The sequence below is a fragment of the Globicephala melas genome, chromosome 11 (assembly GCF_963455315.2).
Source record: "Globicephala melas chromosome 11, mGloMel1.2, whole genome shotgun sequence".
Lineage (NCBI taxonomy): Eukaryota > Metazoa > Chordata > Mammalia > Artiodactyla > Delphinidae > Globicephala > Globicephala melas.
The window spans coordinates 43021480-43045599 of record NC_083324.2 but is presented as its reverse complement, the minus strand read 5'-3'; the positions used below and the strand labels follow the sequence as shown (position 1 = coordinate 43045599).

Sequence of the window (24120 nt, the reverse complement as noted above, 5' to 3'; positions counted from 1 at the left end):
CACCCGGAGCAGGTAATGAGACTCGGGCTGCCGGCTTTAGATGTCACACTCCTTGGGGCTCGGATGCCTTTGGTGGACAAGTCGGGGTGGGGTGGGGCACGCAAGGCTCAGTTTCCCCCCTTCTGAGGCAGCCGTGAGAAGAAAGTCCTTCCCCCAGCCCCAGGTCGCTTCGGCCAGGAGAGGGTTCTAGCACTGGTCATGCTGTAGGCCAGGGGCCTGACACCAGCTCAGGAGGCAGGATCAGGGAGCCCAGGGCAGAGAAGGAGATGAGGTGGGTCCAGGCTCCCAGGGGTCCCACTGGCTGAGCCTGACCTCTCCCCAGCACAGGGCTGCTGTGCTGAGGCCAGGACCTCAGCTATATTTAGCACCGAGTGCGGAGCAGAGCAGTGGGTCAGGGGCAGTAAGAGGGGGAACGTGCTTCTCATACTTTCCCTACTGGCCTCTGGGGACTGTTAGTACACCTGTCACAAGACAGATAAGACACCGAGGACAGAGACCAGAGAAGGGCTTGAGCGGTGGGAGGCCATGGGGGGCAGGGATGGGAGGGGCCTTTGTGGAAGCTGATGGGCATGAAGAGGGAGAAAGAAGAGAAGCACAGGAGATTCGGGTTGCACACAACTGGGGATGAGGATCCACGAGTGAGGGGCGGGGCTATCTCTGCAAGAAGGCCCTTGGTCGCACTGCCTCCCCTCCCTGTGGGTGTCACCCTCACACTCTCCTGGGGTGCCTTCCGGGGAACAGAGGGACACCACGCCACTAAGAAAGCTTCACACTCCCTACCTATGGGGTCTAGGAACTCCAAGCCAGCACTGCCTGCCCCTCATTCGCCAAGATCTGACTCTAGGCCTCTTCTTTAAGTAACAGTGGTTGGGCCAGAAGATCCTTGAGGTCGCTCTAGCTCAGATCTTCTGAGTCTTGGCACAGAAAACCCCTAATTAGGATTCAGAATCAGGCTCTGCCTAACCATGAGATACCTGGTGAACCCTCACTCAACCTCGCTGCTTCCGCTGTAGCTCGGGCTGCTGGCCCCCGCTTTGCCTCCCTGGCCTGGGAAGGGTGAGTGGAGCTGGGCAGGCCACCCCCCTTGCCCCCCTCCCCCATGAAAGTGACAAGTGCGCCCTCTGGTGTTACGAAAGGAAACATAACTGATGACTATTTCTCTCCATGGAAAATAGTTACCAGTTTAGGTAACTGCCTCCCCCTGACTGGGACCCCTTAAATCAGAATTCCCCCAGGCCACTCACCTGAGAGTCTGCCAGGGAAAAACTGATTTTGGCAAAGGCAGGCAAGGACGGGCACGTCCAATTTTCCCAGTGGAGGTTTGGGCATCCCTTGGCTGAAGGACAGCTTCAAAGCCCACAGTGCCCTGTTTGCTCCCTAGCAACCCAGGTGATTCTGGGGAAGCACCCTGATGGATGGCTCCATGTGCATTAAACTCAAGACTTGTCATATATCAACCACGCAGGTGGCAGGGTGAGACCCAGGCGAGGTCTGGAAAGGGAGGGGGTCTCTAAGCACATGCCACAGCAGGGCTACTCTGCCCCTGGGCCCTGCTCCCTGCCACTTCTCCCAGAAACCAGCCCCATCCCACCTAAAGCCCCCCACCCCATCCTCATCTCTGTCCCCTCTCCTCAGAAGGATGGCCGACGCTCAGACGCAGGTGGCCCCCACCCCAAGCATCCCAGTGGCAGCTACAGAGGACCTGCCCCTCCCTCCACCACCTGCTCTGGACGATCTGCCACTGCCGCCACCCAAGGAGTCCTTCTCCAAGTTCCACCAGCAGCGGCAAGCCAGCGAGCTCCGCCGCCTCTACAAGCACATCCACCCCGAGCTCCGCAAGAATCTGGCTGAGGCTGTGGCTGAAGACTTGGCTGAGATCCTGGGTTCCGAAGAGCCCACAGAGGGTGATGTCCAGTGCATGCGCTGGATCTTTGAGAACTGGCGGCTGGACGCCATTGGGGACCATGAGAGGCCACCTGCCAAGGAGCCCCTGCCCAGCGGCAATGTCCAGGCCACCTCCCGCAAGTTTGAGGAAGGCTCCTTTGCCAACAGCACAGACCAGGAGCCAGCCGGACCTCGGCCATCTGGAGGGGACGTCCATGCAGCCCGGTGGCTGTTTGAGACAAAGCCACTGGATGAGCTGACGGGCCATGCTGAGGCACCGGCAGCTACAGTGAGGGAGCCTGCAGCCAGTGGAGATGTCCAGGGTACCAGGATGCTCTTCGAGACGCGGCCACTGGACCGCCTGGGCTCCCGCCCCTCCATCCAGGAGCAGAGCCCCTTGGAGCTGCGCTCAGAGATCCAGGAGCTGAAGGGCGATGTAAAGAAGACGGTGAAGCTGTTCCAAACAGAGCCGCTGTGTGCCATCCAGGACGCAGAGGGAGCCATCCACGAGGTCAAGGCCGCCTGCCGGGAGGAGATCCAAAGCAACGCGGTGAGGTCTGCCCGTTGGCTCTTTGAAACACAGCCTCTGGACGCCATCAACCGGGACCCCAGCCAGGTGCGGGTGATCCGGGGGATCTCTCTGGAGGAGGCGGCCAGGCCCGACGTCAGTGCAACTCGCTGGATCTTTGAGACACAGCCCCTGGATGCCATCCGGGAGATCTTGGTGGACGAGAAGGACTTCCAGCCATCCCCAGATCTTATCCCTCCTGGTCCAGACGTTCAGCAGCAGCGGCATTTGTTTGAGACCCGAGCACTAGACACTCTAAAGGGGGAAGAGGAGGCTGGACCTGAGGCGCCACCCAAAGAGGAAGTGATCCCCGGTGATGTCCGCTCCACCCTGTGGCTATTTGAGATGCAGCCCCTGGATACACTTAGAGACAAGGTCCAAGTGGGTCACCTGCAGCGGGTGGGACCCCAGGAGGGTGAGAGGTTCATGTACGAGCGTCTATCCAGTGATGGTTCCTCAGCACTGTGCCTCTCTCAGAGTGCCCCCCAGAGGGATGGGGTGAAGGGAGACGTGAAGACCTTTAAGAACATTTTTGAGACCCTACCCCTGGACAGCATCAGGCAGGGTGAAGCTTCGGCCCATGGGAGCATAAGCAGAGCAGAAGGAACTGATTCTGCTGGGCAGTCCCAGGACATAGGGTCCCCGGTGTATGCCATGCAGGATGGCAAAGGCCACCTCCATGCCCTGACCTCTGTCAGCAGAGAGCATGTAGTCGGAGGTGATGTACAGGGTTACAGGTGGATGTTTGAGACACAGCCCCTAGACCAACTAGGCCAAAACCCCAGTACCGTCGACGTGGTGCGGGGCATCACCCGGCAGGAAGTGGTGGCTGGAGACGTGGGCACTGCCCGGTGGCTCTTTGAGACCCAGCCCCTGGAGGTAATCCACCAACGGGAGCAGCAGGAACGACGGGAAGAAGAAGGAAAGCCTCAGGGAGGCCCTCAGCTTGAAGCATCCCCCAAGGGCGATGTGCAGACCATCCGCTGGTTGTTCGAGACATGTCCAATGAGTGAGTTGGGTGAGAAGCAGAGGTCAGAGGTCACAGATCCCACACCCAAGGCCAAGGCACGGTCCTGCACCTGGATGTTCACGCCCCAACCCCCAGACAGACCAGAAAGCTCCAGGGAGCAGCACCTTGAGGTCAGCCAGGTCCAGGCTGGGGAAAGACAGACAGACAGACACGTCTTTGAGACTGAGCCTCTGCAGGCCTCAGGCCATCCCTGCAGAAGGGGGCCTGTGCGATACTGCAGCAGAGTGGACATCCCCTCAGGGCAGGTGTCTCGTCAGAAGGAGGTTTTCCAGGCCCTGGAGGCAGGCAAGAGGGAAAACCAGGGATCCAGGGTAATCCCTGAGCCCATCCCAGCAGGCTCTGTGCACAAGTTCACCTGGCTCTTTGAGAATTGCCCCATGGGCTCCCTGGCAGCTGACAGCATCCACGGGGGCAACCTCCAGGAAGAGCAGCCCATGGGCCCCTCAGGCAACAGGGTGTGGGAGTGGCAACAGACTGCAACTGAGGGGACCCTGCGGACTCTGCACGCCACGCCTGGCATCCTGCACCACGGAGGCATCATCATGGAGGCCCGAGGGCCAGGGGAGCTCTGCCTTGCCAAGTACGTGCTCCCAGGCCCAGGTCAGGGCAGCCCCCACGTTCGGAAGGAGGAGCTGGTGTCTGGCGAGCTTCCCAGGATCGTCCGCCAAGTGCTGCGCCGGCCAGACGTGGACCAGCAGGGGCTGCTGGTGCAGGAGGACCCAGTGGGCCAGCTTCGCCTCAAGCCATTGAAGCTGCCAGCACCAGGCAGCAGCTGGAAGGTCGAAGACATGGACCCTGAGTTCCAGCAGTTGCTGGCTTGTGGCCTCGGGACCTCGGTGGCGAGGACTGGGCTAGTGATGCAGGAGACAGAGCAGGGCCTAGTGGCACTGACCGCCTACTCTCTGCAGCCCCGGCTAACCAGCAGGGCCCCTGAGAGGAGCAGTGTGCAGCTGCTGGCCAGCTGCATAGACAAAGGAGACCTGAGTGGCCTGCACAGTCTGCGATGGGAGCCACCGGCTGACTCAAGTCCAGTGCCAGCCAGCGAGGGGGCCCAGAGGCTGCCCCTGACTGAGAGCATCATCCATGTTCCCCCACTGGACCCCAGCATGGGGATGGGGCATCTGAGAGGGCCGGGGGCCACCCCCTGCCCCCCACAGGCCATTGGAAAGGCAGTCCCTCTGGCTGGGGAAGAAGAGCAGGAAAGTAGATGCACTGGGCAGAAAGGGATGGAAGCTTTGGGAAAGTCAGATGGAGCCACAACTATGCCCCTGGGGCCCAGGTCCCCAAACCTCCAGGCTGCCATGCAGAGTCTGCGAATGGCAACAGCCAAAGCCCAAAGCCTGGACCAGCAAGTTCTGAGCAAGCACAAGCAGGGCCCCACCCCTGGAGCCGCCTCTATGCCCTCCCAGGATAGTCTTCTGCAAGTACCGGCCACAGCCACTGGGACTGCCCAGAGCAACACCAGGCCTCTGGCTGGAGGTGACCCCAGGATCCCAGCAGCCCCCAGAAAGGTCAGTGGGGAACAGAAAGCACTGCCTGGAGGGCTGCCTAGGGGGTGGGTGACTATTCAGGATGGCATTTACACTGCTCACCCCATCAGGACCTTTGACCTACCGGGGGGTGTCTGGCTTTCTGAGAGAGGAGACTTGCCAAGGGGCAGGGAGACTGCGCTCCTGTCTCAGGCTCCCAGCCCACTCCTGGAAGGCCCAGGTCAGAGTCTCGGGCCTGGGCAAGAGGAGCCTGGGAGCCACACACAGAAGGCCTGGGGACCTCCAGAGAAGGTGATGGCAGGACTCGGCCCAGGGGTCCTCCAAGCTGCAGAGACCACCCTGAAGGCTGCCCCTTTAGCCCCCCACACTCTGGCCTCTGGGCCTCAGGCTGCAGGTGCCAGCCTGCACTCCCATAATGCCTCTGTTCCGCCTCCTCCTCCTCTCCCAGCTGCTGTGACGGGACCTGACTTCCCAGCCCAAGCCGGCCATGATGAGAATTCCATCCAGCAGGCCTCTGAGCCCACACAGGACCCCCTTCTCCAGTCCCACAGTAGCCCTGCTGGCCAGAGAAGCCTTGGGGATTCACAGACAAAAACCCCGAAACTGGAGCCCACCACGCACCCAAGGAAGAAGCCCCAGCTGCCCCCCAAACCTGCACATCTAAGCCAGATCCCCCCGCCTCACTGGCTGCCCAAGCCCTCAGCCCTCTCTCCCAGCTCCTCTAAGGAGGTGGGGCAAGGAAAATACAGACAAGGTGAGACTGGTACAGCTGACCATGACCTTCGGCCAACCAAGGTCCCCACCACTGCAGGCCAGGGCCGAGTATCGCCGGCTGGATGCTCCACTGGACAGAGCCAGCACAGCCCCCAGCATGACTCCAGCACCGTGGCCCCCAGGCCCACCAAAAGTCAGGCTGCGGGCAGCAACGACCAGAGCCCTGAGCCCCTCAAGCTCTCAGCTCTCAGCAGTGACCCCACCTCACCACAGCAGGGCCCCAGCCCCTCAGGAAAGAAGTGCACGGACAGTTCCCAGCAAGGGGTCCCTGAGAGCTCCAAGATTCTGCAGGGAAGCCAGCAAGAGCTCCAGGGCCTCCTGAGCCAGGTGCAAGCACTGGAGAAGGAGGCCAAAAGCACTGTGGACGTGCGGGCATTGAGGAGGCTCTTTGAGGCTGTGCCCCAGCTGAGAGGGGCCTCTCCAGCTCCTGCTGCCCCCAACAAGCCCGAGGCCTCAGTGGAGCAGGCCTTTGGGGAGCTGACAAGGGTCAGCACGGAGGTGGCCCGGCTGAAGGAACAGACCCTGGCCAGGCTGCTGGACATCGAGGAGGCCGTGCACAAGGCCCTCAGCTCCATGTCTAGCCTCCAGCCTGGGACTAACACCAGAGGCCATTCCCAGGGACCTCTAAAGGACCACAGGGCCCACAAGGTCAGTGTCACAGACAGCAGTAGAGTCAGGCCCAACTGCCCAGGCCAGGAGGTCAGGAGTCAAACTAAGGTTACATGCCACACTGAGGTCCAGGGTCAGGCCAAGGTCAGAAATCACACTGAGGCCAGAAATCAAGCAGCCCCAACCACCCCTTCTACTCGGAGGCTGGAGACCATGAGAGAAGAGTCAAGCCTCCCTCGAGTGTTACCTCCCAGCAGAGATTCAGCCTCCTCCCCAACCTTTATCTCCATCGAGTTGGCCACGGGCCAGGCTCAGCCCCACCAGAAAGATGTCTGGGACAAGGCTGGGAAGAAAGAAGCCACCCAGTGCTCCGGACAGCCCCAGCATGCCCCTGCCTCAGCCAGCCCCCTGCCCACCAGGCAGCAGAAAAGTGTTCTGGAGCTGCAGACTGGGCCCGGTGGCTCCCAGCACTATGGAGCCACAAGAACAGTGACCGAGCAATATGAGAGGGTGGACCAGTGCAGGACCTCAGTGCTCACCTCCCCCACCACGGTCACCGAGCCCACAGAGCCGCCCAGGGGCCCAGGCCCCCACCTCGGGCTCCACGCCTCCCCCTTGATGAGGCAGTTCTTGCACAGTCCAGCCGGGCTCAGCACAGGCCTGGCAGAAGTTGGGAAGGTGTGTGTGCCCTGCAGCCACTCCCAGCCAGCTGCCCAGTGAGCCCCTCCACCTCCCACCACAGCCTCCCACCCATCCCCAGGGCCCTGGGACGGAGGTGGGTGCCTACCTCCTGCACAGATGAGGCAAGGACCAAAAAGAAAGGGCATGTTCTGAGACTTGTGGAAAGTTTCCTTTTCATCAGTTCTTGCCAAAGGGGGGAAAGAAAAGTGGAAAGAAGCCCCTCTGAGTAGCCCAAGCCCAGGAGCTGGATGGGGGCTCACAGCTGCTCGCGGAGGATGTAATCTGTACAGGCACACACGCTCCTCTCACAGGCCTGGCCTGCGTGCCAACATGAGTGAGTATGCACGCCACTGCCTGAGACAGAACCCCGTGAGTGACCTTCAGCCTTCATTTCTTTTAATACAAGTCAAATGTTCTTAGTCTTCTGCTCTTTAATTCCTGGAGAGGACAGGGCCAGCTGCACTGGTCTCTGTTTCAGATTGACTAGGGCCCCAAAAGGGCCCCTTCATTACCATCTCTCTCATTCAGCGAATCATCCTGGCAGCACAAAGGTCATACAGAAAAGGTCGGCGATCACCAATGTCCCTAGAAGGCAAAGGTTCTCTCCACCCCCAATGCCCCTGACTCTGTACCCCAAATGGGAAGGATACAGTCTGAATAAACACAAGTTTTATTCCCTCCTCTCTGTGTCTAACTGTGCATCTGTCCCAGAGTCTGGGTTCTCACTGTAGGGGAAAAACAGCCACACCTCCGGGTGCCCTGTGTTCCTGGCAACAGCAGTGTTAGACAGCTCTGAAAAGCCACCCCTTCTTCTACCATCTTGGTTGGGAACCAGAAAGGCCTGCCCATCCCCCATTCTCCTTGCTCCCCATGCCCCAACCCATACATACACTGCTGCCCCCTACCTTGGACACCACCCTGGAGTGGAATCTGAACAGAATCCTGCCCCAGAGTGGAAGAATGGCCCAGTCAGGCCCGGGAAGGAGGGAGGGCCACAGCCAGGAGAACTCCAGTGGCCAAGACTGCTGGGCCACCTTCCTCCTGGTCAGGCCAGGTGCCATGTTTAGAGCAGAGGTTCCTGGGAAGGGGAGGGCACAGATCCTGGCCTGGAAAGTCAGAATGATCTGGTGAAGGGCCCTTTTCCACACTTTCAAAAAGCACTGAGCACCTGCTGCATGCCAGGCCTGTTCTAGGCAGCTGGGACACAGAGGTGAGGTCTAATGGGGTCATACACTCAGGGAACTGACTTTCTAGAATGAGGAGGCAGAGAGACTATGAATAAACAGGAAAAATCAGTTCAGGAATAAGGGTTATGCGGCTGACTAAGCCATTCTCCCACTCTGGGGTAGGAATCTTAAAACATGATGATGTGACAGTGGTAGGTGATTGCCTTAGAGAGTGTGGCCAAGGCACACCCCTCCAAGGAGAAAAAATTTTCAACTGAGATCTGAATAACAAAAAGCCAGTTATGGGACAATCAGGGGGAAGTGCCAGCTAGGCAGGGGGACGAGCACATGCAAACACCCAGAGGTGGGAGTGAGTGTAGTTCCTGGATTGCCTAAACACCCTTCCGTATAGGTGGACAACTACGATTGTCCACCCCTGCCTCCCCCGACCCACACACACATCCTGCCCCCGATAAGGTTAGGTGGAAACTTGTCCATACTTTGCTTTTGTTGAACAGGTAGGCTCCCATCATACCACCAGCCCAGGGATCAGCCCTCCACACCCCTCCCAGCCCCATCATTGCCTGCTCCACTGACAGGGGTTCCCCTGGGGCAGCAGAGCTCTGAGCTGGAAGCAGCCTGTCCCCTGGAAGCCTGGTGTGTATAAGCAATTAAGATAGCAAATCGGCCTACCTGGGCCGGCTACACATCTCATTATTACCCCCTCGCCACGGGTCACCCTCCCCCGTCCTCTGTGGGATCTCACTTGATTACAGGGCCCAGTAACTTATGGCATGACTGTTCTCAGTGTTCCCATTTGTAAAGTGGGCACGATTATAAGTACCTACTATTGTGCAGATTAAGTGAATTAATATATGTAAAGTGCTTGGAACTATGCCCAGCGTCTGGAAACTCAAGGCTGTTCACTTCTCCTACTGTAATTATTAGTTTTAATCTATCTCTTGTTCTCACCTCCAGGTGGACTACCTGTCTCGTTCATCTCAGTATCCTTACTGCTTAATCACAAGTGCCTAGAAGGCACTGCACAAATGTCAAATAAATGAATCCCTGGGTGAATGAAATGATTGAGTGAATTCACTGATTCATCCAACTAACATTTATTGAGCACCTACTTCATGCCAGGTTCCGTCCAGGGTGCTGAGAATAGAGATGAACATGGCAGAATTTACCCCTGACCTCATGGAACTTAGAGAAGGAAGACAATATATTATAAGCAGAGAAGGTAATTTTAGAAGGGAGCGATACTGTGAAGGAAATAAAAACAAGGTCAGCCCACGAGAGGAGAATTGGCAGTTACTTTAGCTTGCGTGGTTGGGGAAGGCATCTCTGAATGACAGAGGAAGCCAGTCCTAATAGCTGGAAGTGGCGGCCTAGGGGGAAGAGTGGGGAGAGGTTGGTGGATGGGTAGTGAGCGCACCAGAGGCAGCACTCAAGGAGAACAGCGGCCGCTCAGTAAGGCCTCGCCCAGTGCCCTCACAAGCTATCACACCTGCCATCACACCTGCTGCCGAACCCCAGGCACCGCCTCTCCTCCTGCCGGGGGAGTGGGCGGCATTTCCACGCGGGCCGACTGGGGGCGGAGCATACGGCGCCCAGACCCCGCCCCTAGCCTGGAGGGGGCGTGTTCCCACCCGCCGTCGCCAAGGTGACAATGACATCACCTCGGCCGCTGGGTTCGGAACTTTTCGGGCGGCGGAACTTTTCGGGCGGCGGTAGCCGTTGCTGGGAAACACCCGGCAGGCGCGCAGCCAGGGGCAGGCTCCGCGCGGCAGACGCCGGACGTCAGTACACGCCGTCCTGGCAGGCCCCTGCTCGGAGCCTCCCTCCCGGATTCCAGAAGGATGCCAGTTCCGGTCCTCACCCCTGCCGCGGCCCCATCCAGGACCGTCCTGCCGACCGGGCGCCTCCTCCCTTCTCATTACTCTGTCACTGCCTCTGTTCCGAGCTTATCCAACAGTCCCCATCTTCACCGCCATCACCCTGTCCCAGGCCACCATCCATCCCCCCTTTCCTGGACCACTGCCATAGCCTCCCAAGTGGTCTTCCTTTTGCCCTGTCTTTACAGTCTGTCATCCACCTGGCACCCAAAGCTTTTATCAAGAGTTTACCAGACCAAGTCACTCCTTTATAATACCCTCCACAGGCTTTCAGCTCACTCAGCCTGAAATCTAACTCTTCTCAGGGGCCTGTAAGACCAGAATGCCTTGCCTCTCAACCTTCCTCTCCAACTTCATTGCCCCATTCTCCTTCTCACCCACATCCCCCTAGTTACACTGGCCTTCCTGATCTTCACAGAACACACCAAGCTGATTCCTGCCTCAGGGACTTTGCACCTGCTGTACCCTATGCTAGGAAGTCTCTTATGCAAGATCTTTAGTGGCTGGGCTCTTTCTCACTCACATTCCAGTTCAAATGTCTCTCCAGAAAGAACTTTCCTGATCCATACCTCCTCTGCCTCCCCCACCTATCCCGACACCCACCCACTCCCCATCTATAGCAGCCTTCCTCCAAGTTATCATGCTGTGCTATTTTTGTTTGTTTTCCTGAGAACCTATCACAGTAGAAAAGTATCTTGCTCACATATTTGCTTGTTTATTGTCAGTGTTCTGCATACTATTCCTGCATGGCAAACCACCCCAAATTTAGTGGTTTAAAAAACCATTTTATGGTGCTCATGAATTCTGTGGGTCAGGAATTTGGACAGAACACAGTGGGCATGATGTGTGAGGCCTCAGCTGGAAAGTCTCAAAGGGTGGGGGTAATATGACAGCTAGGGTCTGCAAACATCTGAAAACTCACTCACTCACTCAAATGTCTGGCAGTTGATGCTGGCTACTGGCTGGGACCTCAGCTGGAATGTCAGCCAGAACACATATGTGTGGCCTCCCCGTGTTGCCTGGGCCTCCTCACATTATGGGAGTCTCAGGGTAGTTGGACTTCCTGTGTTGCATCTCATTTCCAAAGGCGTGTGTCCCAACTAACAAGGCAGAAGCTGCATTGCCTTTTATGATCTAGCCTCAGAAGTCACACACAATCACTTCTGCATTAGGTTGGTTACAAGTAAGTCACAAGTCTGTGTATATTGAATGGAAGGGGTATTAGACACTACCTTTTGATGAGGAAGAGGCAACGTTCTAGAAGAATGTGTGGCCAACTTTGGAAAGTGCCATCTCCACAGGCAAATCTCTCTCCACTGGAGTATCATCTCCATGCCAACCACTTCTCATTTGTTTATTGTTGCATCTCCAGTGCCTAGAATGGTACAAAACCACATAGTAGGTGCTCAATCCATGTTTTAGAGTGAATAAATGAAGGTTTGTCTTTCAAGGAGTCATTTGAGCCCAGTTCTTCTCCCTGTAAGTATAGTTCCTATCCCAGCCCTTGATTTTGGCCTGGTCTGCTCTGGAGGAAGCCGTGTTTGCGTTGGAAGGTGGGAATCACGTATAGTTTGTTTGTTTTTTGTTTTCTGGCAGGGACTGCAGGGTTGGGGAGAAAGGGCAGTTATTGGGGATTGAGCAACATGTAGCCAAATGAGATTCTGGAACAGTGTTCTACTGAAAGAGGTGTTGAAAACCCAGTCTGTTTCTTCTCATTCTGAACTCTGGAAATGCCCAGGTGAGGACTGTGGTTTTGTCTTCTGGGCCATCTGGGCAAGAGGTGGCCCTGAAGCCGCCCACACACCTATTAAGGTATGCAAACTCTCCCTGCTTTGTGACTGGTGAAGAACCCTCCATTTGATCTTCCCAAAGTCCTGAAGCCGGTACAGTTTCTCCTCTTGTTTTCTCCTGTCCAGGAGGGATGAGCCAGAGAAGTCAACCCAGGCTTCTCCAGGCCCCAACTCCTCACATCAATCTGTGGCTTACCCTTCCCCCTCCCTTCCATCTCCACTGTGGCTTAGGAAGAGTTTGGATGTCATTACAGCGACAGCGATCCCAATGCCCTTCCCACCTCCAGTGCCACCCCCAAACTATCAATCCTCCAGTCCAGCCCTGCAATGGCTCCTCACCACCTCCACCATAAAATCCACACTCCTCCCGTCATTCAAGGCCCTTCTTGTTCAGCTGCCGCCTGTGTTTATAGCCTCTCTCACTCCATTCCCCCAAGAGAATCAGACCTTCCAGGTCCTTTAATGTTCTATCCAGGCTTTGTCACACCACCCTGGCTTTGTCCAAGGTCAGCTTACCCACTGGGCACAGCAGGCATGGATGGAGCCTCAGGCCCACAATACTTGATGGGCCCATGAAAATATTCTTCTTTTAAAATCAACAGGAAAAAAAGAACTTTTGGGTAGAAGAAAATGGTTTAGTATATAACATCAGTAACCACCACAGTTATTAAATATATTCTTAAATATTTTTTTACGGAGGAAGGAGCCCATGAAAGCCCAAGTGCCTAAGGCTTACGAAAGTCATAATGCAGCCCCCCTCATTTCCCCCTCCGGTTCATTTCTGTAAGCTTGGTGTTGAAGACACAGCTCTGAGGCAACCTTTTCAAGGAAGCAGAAGCCATGGAGGGTGTCCTTCTCTGACCTCTCAACTTTATGCAGTTTTGTAGCTTGGAAAACGCCGTTGTAAACTTTCGGTTTTGTACGTGTCCCCCCTCCCCCACTACTGTTGGTACCTGTGAGTCAGCGACACACACACACACTTTTTCTCCCTCATGAAGGTACCCGCTCCCCACCTGTGGCAGAGCCGCCAAGTTAGACAACTATCTAACTTCGGAAGAAAATTCTGGCAGAGGCTCAGCCTAGGGGCCCCCGGTAATTGGCCCCTGATCCCAAACCTGTAGCCACGGGCGCCCGGCCGCTAGTCCCGGGTTGGCGCGCGCACCCGGCCGCGGTGGGTGTGGGGGGCGTGGGGGGCGTGGGGGACGTGGGGGAGCGTGGGGGAGCGTGGGGGCGTGGGGGGCGGGGCCTCGGGTCTAGCAGGCGGCCGCTCGGCCTCACGCCGCTGCCAGCTCCACCCACCCCCGACCGGAAGGAGGAAGCTGCCTCTGAGCGGGGAGCTCCGGCCCTCCCCTGACGCACCCCCTTCTTCCTCCCCTCCCGCCTCTCCCGTTAGTTTTCTTACGAAAAAGTGCTGCTGAGAATTCCCAGAAGGTCCCGGACGTGAAGTCACCGGCGTGAGGTCACCGAGCCTGGTTCCAGGAATCTGAAGCTTGTGGGGGAGGAAGGAAAGCGCCGAAAACAGGGGAGCAGGGGGGAGCAAGTGGAGCCGTGGCTATTGTTGGCGGGGGCCCCCTGGCTCCCCTGAGTCCCACGCTTGTCTCCAGCTGGGTCTTCTGACCCCAAGAGAGGTTCCAAGGGAAAAGATGCTTCACTTCTCCCATAGTATAGAAATGCCAGTTGAAACCAGTATACTGATCCAAAAGGAGTATTTATCCACTTTTGGGAGGCGGAGGGGTGGGAGAGAAATGGAGAACAACCTGGCATTAGGATCAGAATTTTAAATGAACATACCCTTTGACCTAACAGCTGCGCGTACAGTAGCTCTATCACCTACTAACTAACCTTGGAAATCATACAGTATCACTTCTTGCACATTTTGTTCATGATAGGTCACTAAGGCTGGCCCATATTCAAGGGGAGAGGAATTAGATTCCCTCTTTTGATAAGTGTGAAAGAATTTGCAGCCATGTTTTTAAACCATCACAGCTGTTATTATTGTGGCCCTTAGTATACTCTAGCTTCTAGTAAGTGAATTATCTCACTTCTTACCTATCAGCTCCATGTGGGAGAGCAAGGATTCATTTGATTCGTTAAGATCTCAGCCCTTCATCGCTTCCCGGTGAACCTAGGGCCCTGTTCACTGCAGAGCTCGATAGATGGTATAGAAATGAATTTCCTCTTGCAGGAGCTGGCCTTGGATATCGTGCTCCACTTCCACTGGATGACATCCCTGTTGGCCCCATAGAAACCATCATCGACACATGTGAGAATTGTGAGTGTAATGGGATATGAGTGGGGCATGGCAGGGTCTGCTACACAGACAAGCAATTTTGTTCACATTTCATAAATGTGAGATGAGTGATCATTTCCACAGAAATCCCATTACCTTTGTAATCATCATCATGGTCTTGTAGGCACACCTGTACCACGAGAAGTGAGTTGGCCAGTTCAGCTCAGTTCATACTAAAGAGAATGCCATGGAGTCTAATTTAGCTTGCTAAGAGATTTTTCACACCATTTACATGTGATTGTTTACATGTGTTATATTTCCATTTTATTGTTACTATTATATGGTAGTATGGCCCCAAATCATAAAGATGGATCAGTAGTTCAAAAGAGGTTCATTGGGCTTTCCTGGTGGCACAGTGGTTGGGAGTCCGCCTGCCGATGCAGCGGACGCGGGTTCGTGCCCCGGTCTGGGGGGATCCCACATGCCGCAGAGCGGCTGGGCCCGTGAGCCATGGCCGCTGAGCCTGCGCGTCTGGAGCCCGTGCTCCGCAACGGGAGAGGCCACGGCAGTGAGAGGCCCGTGTACCGCAAAAAAAAAAAAGAGGTTCATTAAAGTATAAAAATAATATTGAAAATAGCAAAAAAAATACTGCAATATAAAATATGATCATATATCCCAGAGTAAATGAGTGTGTAGAATGAGATAATTTTACACAAGGAGAAAAAGAAGTGTGACTCAGAAAGACAGATATGGGAATGAATATCTGAAACTGGGATTCTGTTGGCTGGTAATCATTTTGCCCTAGAGGCATCATCTCTTATGAAACTCTGTCAAAGAGTGGCAGGAAGCCCACTGAGACTTTTGCATCCTCTTCACATCAGATCCCGTAAGCTAGTTAGAAAACCAATCAAGTCTTCCCATAATATGGGTAAAATAATACTGTCCAGTGTGTTCAAGATACATTTTGTCACTAAAGACAGAGAAAAGATCAAAACCAGAGAGGCATCATTAAAGGTATCCAACTTACAGTGAAAACCTACACACTTCAAACTATGACATGTAAATTGAGTCATAAACTATTGAGGAAAAGCAGAGCAAGCTCCTGGCAAGATTACTTGATCAAACAACACTCTTTTTTTTTTAATTAAATGAGTCTTTTTATTTACTTGACTTTTTAATATTTTCATTCTTTTTTTTAAAATGGTGACTCCTTTTCTTTTTTATAAATTTATTTATTTATTTTTGGCTGTGTTGGGTCTTCATTGCTGCACACGGGCTTTCTCTAGTTGTGGCCAGTGGGGGCTACTCTTCGTTGCGGTGCGTGGGCTTCTCATTGTGGTGGCTTCTCTTGTTGTGGAGCACAGGCTATAGGCGTGCGGGCTTCAGTGGTTGTGGCACGTGGGATCAGTAGTTGTGGCCTGCGGGCTCTAGAGCTCAGGATCAGTAGTTGTGGCACATGGGCTTAGCTGCTCCGCAGCATGTGGGATCTTCCTGGATCAGGGATCGAACCCGTGTCCCCTGCATTGGCAGGCGGATTCTTAACCACTGCACCACCAGGGAAGTCCCCAAACAATACTTTTGGATGTCACATGAAATAAATGGCACATAGTGTGAAAGAGCAATGGCTGTCCTAAGTGAGTACTAGCAGACAGTTGGCTTTGTTGTTGAATACAAACCACTTGTGGCAAACCTTGTTCATTGTTGATCCAGAAATTTATTCCGTCCCTTCTTTCCTGATTTTGATCCATACACCAAGGTCTCCAATCTCAGGCAATTAATTACAAGTGGTCTAAATCAATCATGACCAGCCCATTTCCCACTTTCCCAGTCTCCTTTGCTGCGACATGAGACCCAGTTCTGGCCTATTAAATACGATGAAAAGTCTGCTGAGGGTACTTCTATCTATGAAAATTTTTTGTTTTGTTTTGTTTTGTTTTCAGAAAATGGGTATACATGCTGGTACCCCCCCTTCCCCCTTATTCCTGACTTAACTATGGTCATGATGCCTGGACCTGGGCAGCCATCTTGCACCTATGAAGCAACCAGCACAAGGTAAAGGCTGAGAGAATTCTAGAGATACCAGCACTGACACTATTGAATGTCAGTGGCTGCCACCCTTCAGCCTTCCCATTACAGTACACAAGTAAACTGTAGTGCATTCTCTATTATTGGTAATTGAAAGCATTCCTAATGGGTGTACCACTGATGTGTCAGCTTGCCACATACTTTCCAAAAACACAGGAAGGAAATGTACCTGCTGACTTTTTGTTCTATGTATCACTGAATTCCTTTGCAAGATTAGATGAATGAGCTTCTGGTTTCCAGTTGGGTTCAGCCATGGGGAGATCCAGCAGGGACAGGAGAGGGAAGCAAATGAGATCAGGTATTTAGTTCTTTGGTTTCCTGCCTGTGAGTCTCCATGGGTTGGATGTATCCTCCAGTGGGGGGCCACTGGTCCTCCCAAGGCCGCCAGCCCACTCAGTTCCCTCCCTTCTAGTGACCCTTCACCCCACATTTTCCCTTCAGGTCTATTGGTGGTAACAGCTCTGCTGCTGCTCGTCCAGGTTATTGCACCATCCCTTGGGGTGCTCCTACACCTACATGTTTGTAAGTAGTACCATTGTAAATAAGCTTTCCTAAAGTGATCCTGTTTTGAGAGTGCCATTATCTGATGGTACACTGACTGTCAGATTTAAAAGAAAACACACACACACATACACAACTTGCATCTGAACACCAAGCACACACCACTGTATTCACAAAGACCAGCTGTCAGGCAACAATCTGGCTCCTGATCTCGATATGTGTAGAAACAAATAGCAAGAAGAGTCAATGCCGTCTATTCATGCCTCTCCGACTATGCCTTTTCAGAATACTGTGTGGAGAAATGGACAGCAAGTAAAAGATACTGTTGAACAAAGTATGCTGGCTGTTGAGGGAAAGATATTCACATGAGGTTTTGAAATAAGAAATGAGATACAGCGTCCCTTTGTGGTACCGATAGCTCTTTGCCACAGGTGGCTCACTCACTCAAGAAGCATCTCAGTGGCACGTTCAGTATCTTGGTTACCCTGAACCTTTGGCTTCAGGGCGAGACTATCGCTATTTTTCATGTTGAGGATATCAAGAATTTTGTTTTGTTTTTTGGTTTTTGTTTGTGTGATTCTAAGGATATCAAGAATTTGAAGACAGAACTGTGGTGCCAAGGCTCAGCCTTTGAGAATATGACTCTTTCCCTACATTTGAAGGTTTTCTTCTCTTGGCAGAGAAATAAATCAATATAAAGGCAACCACTAGAAAAATTAAAAACAGACTATAAAACTTCAAATCATCAGACAAAAATACAAACACATGTGAGCACACACACATACATATCAAAGAAAACAAAAAAAATGCATGTAAAACATAGAAAACAGAGGAAGCATTAAAATAGCAGCAGAAGATAAGATGACAGAAGTAAGCATAATACATGTTATATCAAGAAATGTAAATAGAATAAACCCATATTATAACAGAAAAAAAGATTATGAGATCATAAAACAATGTTCTATTGTATGCTGTATAGAAGAGATGCATCTTTACCAGAATCACTCAGAAAAGTTAAAAATAAAATATAAACCAAGGTATACAAGAAAATACTGAGCTGAGGCTGCAATGTTACTATCAGTCAAGGTCAAATTCAAAATAAAAATGCTAAATGAGAGAAAAGGAAGTTAAACAGGAAAGACAGCAGTATCCACGTTAAGAATCTAGTTTTTTGAAATCTCTAGCATAGCTTCAAAACCAAGAATAAGATATGAGAGTTGAGAATAACAGTATACATACAGAAAATGCAAAGAGAAATTGGATGAAACATTGAGTACATTTTAACTGACCTCATCGGCTCATGACCTAGTAAGAAACAAAAGAGAAGGAGGAATGTGGGGAATCCAAATAGTAATTAGTAATTAAATATGATAGAACGTGAGGTGCAAAAATCTCAAATAAAATACTAGCAAATATAAATCAACAATACCTTCAAAGAATCATTCATCATATCCAAGTAAGTTCATTCTAGTAATGCAGGTGGCCCAACATTAGGGAATTTGTAATAAAACTGACCATATTAATAGATCAGAGAAGAACTATATAATATCTCAATACATGCCAAAAAGACATTTGAAAAATATCCCACATCAATTCCTGCTTAAAACAAACAAAACCATAACAGAATAGCTAAATTATGCATAGATGATATGACTGAAAAATGCACAACTGACAATGCACAACAGACAATAAGAGAGTTCAAAATGATGGCAGTTTACAAAACTCAGTAGCCTTCCTCTACATAAAAAATACAATTTCCCAGAATATATAATAGCAATTGCACTCATAATAGCAATCAAAAAGATAAAATATTCAGAACAATACTTAAAAGACATATAAGGGCCTTTATGAATATTAAAATTATACAGGGAACATTCTATACTGACCTTTTGAATAGAAAGACCCAATATTATAAAAACATCAATGCTCAATTAATGTATCAATTCAATGTGATTCTAACTAAAATACAGGATTTTAAGGTGGGGAGCTTGTCAAAAAATGATATGAAACTCAAATGGGGAATTAAATAAGGGGCCGGGAAAGCCCTGTAAAAGAAAAGTAACACGATGGGGCTACACCTATCAGATGACAAAACACATTATGAAATTGTAATTTGTAAAGCAATTTGGTACCCAAAGATGAAATAGACAACCCAGTGGACCAGAGTAGAGAACTAGAAACAGACTCCAGAACACATGAGAATTCAATTTCTGTTTAAGGTGACATTTGAATTAAAAGAAAAAGGTGGTAGGAAAATAAATCATTTGGGGGAAAAAATAAAATGGAAACCCTATACCATACCTTAAGTCAAAATAAATTCCAAATGGGTAAAGGATTTATATATTTAAAAATAAGACCGTAAAGGGCTTCCCTGGTGGCGCAGTGGTTGGGAGTTCCCCTGCCAATACAGAGGACACAGCTTCGAGCCCTGGTCCAGGAAGATCCCACATGCCGCGGAGCAACCAAGCCCATGCGCCACAACTACTGAAGCCCATGGGCCTAGAGCTCGTGCTCCGCAGCAAGAGAAGGCACTGCAATGAGAAGCCTGCACACTGCAACGAAGAGTAGCCCCTGCTCGCTGAAACTAGAGAAAGCCCGTACGCAGCAACGAAGACCCAACGCATCCTGATAGGGAATGCAGCACACAAACACCAGGATCCCTAAGGTCAATATTTAAGAAATTTGGCTACATAAAAATTTAAAACTTCTGTATGATAGAACATACTATCAACCTGGGTAAAAAGCAAACCAAGATTAAGTGCCACATGTGTGACAGACAGAAGGGCTCATCCCCCTAATCCTCAAAGACCTAAAACAACACAAGATAAGTAAAGAATATAAACCCGTGGTCTAGAGGGAAACACAAACAGTTTATAAGAGCCTCAATTTCACTCATAATTAGAGCGATGCAATTAAAACAGTAAGCTCTCTTCTTGGTTTCTCCTATCAGATTGGCAGAGATCAATAAGTTTGATAACACTCAGTGCCAGGGAGGTTGTTGGGAAACAGGCATGCTCAAATACTACTGGTTGAGAGTAAAATTGGTGCAACTCTGGGGAGGGCGATTTGGCAATATCAGTCAAAATCCTTTGACCCAGAACTCAACTGCTCAGATTTTCAATCCACAGATCTACACTAAAAAGTCTTCCAGTTCAGATGAACAAGAATGTTCAGGAAATGTGCTTGAAGACATTCCCCTCTCCTGGTTTTCGCTTTCCACAGCCTTAGCTCAGTGGGTCCCAATCTTTGATGTGCATCAGAATCAATGGAGGGCTGGTTAGAATGCAGGTTGCTGGGGCCATGCTGCCAGAGTTTCTGATTAGTGGGTCTGGAGAGGACCCAATAATCTTCATTTCTAACAAGTTCTCGGGTGATGTTGACGCTGCTGGCCTGGGAGCCACACCTTTAGCCTGTTTGAGGGACTAGGGTACATGGAGGGATGGGGGCTTGGAGAGATGGGTTCCTTTGAGGGAAAGGAGGAGGAGGCAAGGTGGAGAGGAACAGGATGCTCCCCAGGACCGGGCAGAGGAGAAGGTGGTAGGCTGAGGTTATCCCCAGAGGGATGTTTGAGCCTCCTAAGGAGACAGGACTTAGTCCCCATTCCCAGTCTCACTAAAGACTCCTTCCTTCCCTTCCCACAACCAAGGTTGGCTCAGAAACAGCAGAGCCCACCTACTCTCTGTGAATCCATAGGCGTGGATAGGGGCATGCTACCCATGAGCAGAAAACATGGACTGAAGATCAGAGAGCCAGGCCATCTAGGACAGAGAAGGCATCCCCACTCAGACAAACTTTGGAGGCAGCATATGGGAGAGGGTCCCTGCTGACTGAGGTTGAAGTTCTCCTTGGGACTTAGCTGCTTTGATTTGATTTTGAAAAATAATATTTTTTCAGCCAGGGTGCTGGGAAAACTGGCTATTCACATGCAAAAGAATGAAGCTTGACTCTGACCTTATACCATATACAAAAGTTAACTCAAAATCGATCAAAGACATAAATGTAAGAGCTAAAACTATAAAACCCTTAGATGCAAAAACCATGAACCTCCTTGCACCTAAGAATCATGGTGGAATAAAACTCTTAACAGTAATTTAGATGGAGAGAAACCTAAAGAGCTGAACCTGACCTGTGAGCCCCAGGTATCCTTCACTGGTCAGGAGGTAGACTTACTGGTGGACAGCTGAGAACAACCGCATCCCTTTCACAGTTATGGCACTATGATTGTCATCCCCTCCTCCCCTCCTTTTATCAAGGTTAGACTTACATACAGTGACATAAACAAATCTTAAGAGTAGACCTTGAATTTTTACATATGTATATGCTTGTCCAAGCATTGTCCAGAATAAGATATAGAACACCTCCAGTACCCCAGAAGGCTCGTCACCCTTCCTAGTCAATATTCACAAAGGTAATATTATCTGTCACTGTGCTTTAGTTCTGCCTATTTTTAAACTTCATATAAATAAATGGAATCATAGTTATTCCTCTTTCGTGCTTGGTTTCTTTTACTCAACATAATGTTTTAAAGATTCATCCTTGTCATTATATGAGGCAATTGTTCTTTTTCATTGCTGTGTAATATTTCATTGTATGATAAATCGTAGTTGTTTTCAGTCACCTATTGGACATTTGCGTTGTTTCTAGTTTCAGGCTGTTATGAATAAAGCTGCCATAACATTCTTGTAAGTGTCTTTCGTGGACATAAGCACCTTTTTTTCTCTTGGGAATATACAGAGCAGTAGAATTATAAGATCATAGAGTCTGGCCTTAGTAGGTACTGCCAAATTATTTTCCAAACTGTATCAGTTTACCCTCCCAACAACAATGTATGATAAATCTGATGAATTCTCAATCCTGCTGCATTTAGTACTTAAAAAAAAGTTCTTTTAATTTTAATCTTTCGGATGGAAGTGCATCATTAATTTTTAATTTAAAAAATCTATTTAAAACTAGTAGTAATTTTTTATTTACCTAAAATTGGGTGGTCCATGGATGCTGAATGTTTGAGAAACTTGTGGGACTCTCCAAAGTATTCAAAAATTCCCTGAGGGTGTGTGGGTGTGTTTTTGCCTATGTATGTGCCATAGTCACAGATGGATGCTGCTCCAGACCCACCCTCCTTGCCTTGGAACAGACCCTTCATTTCCCTACCAACAGGAAGAGCTTACTTGTGATCCCAGAGGAAGATGTTTCTCATCACCAGCAACATCTGGGGAACATCTGGTGAGCCCATCCCAGGACAGGGAGATGCTTTTCTAGAGAAAACACATCACTTATTTGATTCTTTTTATTCTCCTATGTTTTCCCTTATTTTCTCCTTCTTTTCCTGCCTCCCAAACCCTGTCAACCATTGGCCTCCCTGCTCTAAGCCCCCTCTCCAGCCCTTGCCAACTCCCTGCTCTGGTCTCTGTCCTGTCTGGTTTCCCTCATACACAGCCCAGCAGGATGCAAACTGAGACAGCCTGAGAGACCCTCATTAACTAGTGCTCAACTCTACCCAGTTCCCTGATCAGCAGGCAGCATCTTCTAGAAACTAGCTCAAGGAATGTTGAAGGTAGTGGAGTTCTCTGGTCTAATGCCCCCATCTCACAAATTGGAAGACTTGAGAGAGAGAGACAGAGAGAGACTCACACACACACACACACACACACACACACACAGAGAGAGAGAGAGGGAGAGAGAGAGAGAAAACTAGAACTCCACTGTAGGTCACAGAGACCTCCCTGTCTCCTGAGGACCTACCTAGAGGGTTAGAGGCAGGAAGGAGGAGGCAGTGGAAGAAGTGATTCCTTGGGACCAGCAAGGTCTATCACCCAGCAGCCACAGGAGACAGTGCAGCTGAGTATTCGAGGTGGGTGGGAGTGGGTGGGTAGCCACCCGCCTCATAGCCCTAAGGGCTGAGTCACCTCTAGCAAAGGACACAGCTTTGTAGCCTTTCAACTCCCTCCAGAGATGTCTCAGCCACACCCAGGGCTTCAAGGTACCGGCTGTCTGCTGATGACCCTTCCATCCCCACTTCCAGCCCTGCCCTCTCCTTGAGCCCCAGCTCCCTGTACACGTTTACTGCATAGACAATTTATTCAATATGTTCTTAACGAGCACGAAGGATAGTCAGACATGGTCCCTGCCCTCCCAGGGCTCACAGACAACTCACATGGAAATGCACAAGGAAACCATACAACTAAGTGGGTGCAAGGCGGGTGCAAGGCAGGTGCAGGCTGGGGAGTAGCATCTTTGGAAGTTTAAATCAGGATGAGCAGCACACACCCCAAGAACTGACTGCTGGCAATCAGAGCTGGAGTGCAGTTATCAAGGGCGTGGGGTGGAAGTGCAGAGGTTAGGGTGGAAGAAACTTATGGAGGTACAGAACAGAATACCTCGTGTGTAAATTAAAACTAGGTCGTAGCAGTGTTACAAGCACAATGTGCAAGTAAAAAGACTTGCACACATTAAAGACAAAATGGAGGAGCAGTGAAGTGATTGGGGTGTGGGAGTTTGAAGAGGTGAGGGTGCAAAGGTGGGCGAGGACCTGATTATTCTGGCTTTGTAGGCCCCCACAGAGTTGATACTTCATCCTGAGGGCACTGGTAAGTCACTGAAAGGTTACCTCCCCCCTGCAGGCCCCCCAGGTACACACACTCAAAGCATCCAGCAAGAACAGGGGCTGTAGCTTCCCCCAACCTGCATTCCTCCTAGGGTTCTTCCTTAGAAAGGTAAAGGGCAGGCAGACCCCTCCTGGCCCCCTCCACATACACACCTGTGGCTAGAGAGGCCCTTACCATCATCTCTACCCCAGATGCCATCCAGGCAGGACAGGTCACCCCCACCCGCCACCTGGAGTGAGGTAGAAGGGAATCCTGAGGGCTGGGCTAGTCACACACAGCGTTCTTCTAGGACAGTCAAAGAACCCAGAATGCAGCGGGAGCCAGAAGGGGGGAGGGTCAGCCTCCCACGAAGGCTCCCTGGAGGAGGCAGTGCAAGCTGAGACCTTAAAGGCGGTGGGATTCTGGTAAGCAGCGAGAGGGCAAGAAGGCGTTCCAGGCGAGAGGGACACCTGCAGGAAAGGTGTGAGGGTAGAAACGCTCAGGGCACGCGTGGTGGGTAGGATCTGACCAGCGCTTGGGAAGAGGGGAGGAGGGTGGGTTCCTGAGCCAGAACTCGCTGCCGGGGCATGCACACACTTTCCCCGGCGCAGTAATACTGGGAGAGTTGGCCCCTACCCAGGAAAGGCCTTGGCGGGAGCAGAGCGGGCAGTGGGCCATTTTAAGTGGCCAGGGTTTGGCTGAGAAGAAACCAGCCTTTTTTTTTTTTCTTCTTTTTTAAGAGAGGGATCGGGTGGCGGTGGGGATGGGGATAAGCTGGTTATAGGAACCCCTAGCTCAGGGCTTCTGCAGAGTCTCTGGCCCATGGGCAG

At 51.2% G+C, this 24120-nt stretch overlaps 1 protein-coding gene across 2 annotated transcripts; it reads left to right on the top strand.

Annotated features, from left to right (window-relative positions):
• Window positions 1–1639: 1639 nt before the first annotated feature.
• Window positions 1640–7075, top strand: XIRP1 (xin actin binding repeat containing 1). 2 transcript variants are annotated; one of them, XM_060308413.1, is made up of 2 exons: window positions 1640–5130; window positions 5173–7075. In XM_060308413.1, exons 1-2 carry the CDS (start codon window positions 1640–1642, stop codon window positions 7073–7075), a joined length of 5394 nt encoding a protein of 1797 aa, XP_060164396.1. The 2 variants fall into 2 exon arrangements, with proteins under 2 accessions (XP_060164396.1, XP_030702037.1); XM_030846177.2 differs by having other exon boundaries at window positions 1640–7075.
• The last annotated feature ends 17045 nt before the right edge of the window (window positions 7076–24120 follow it).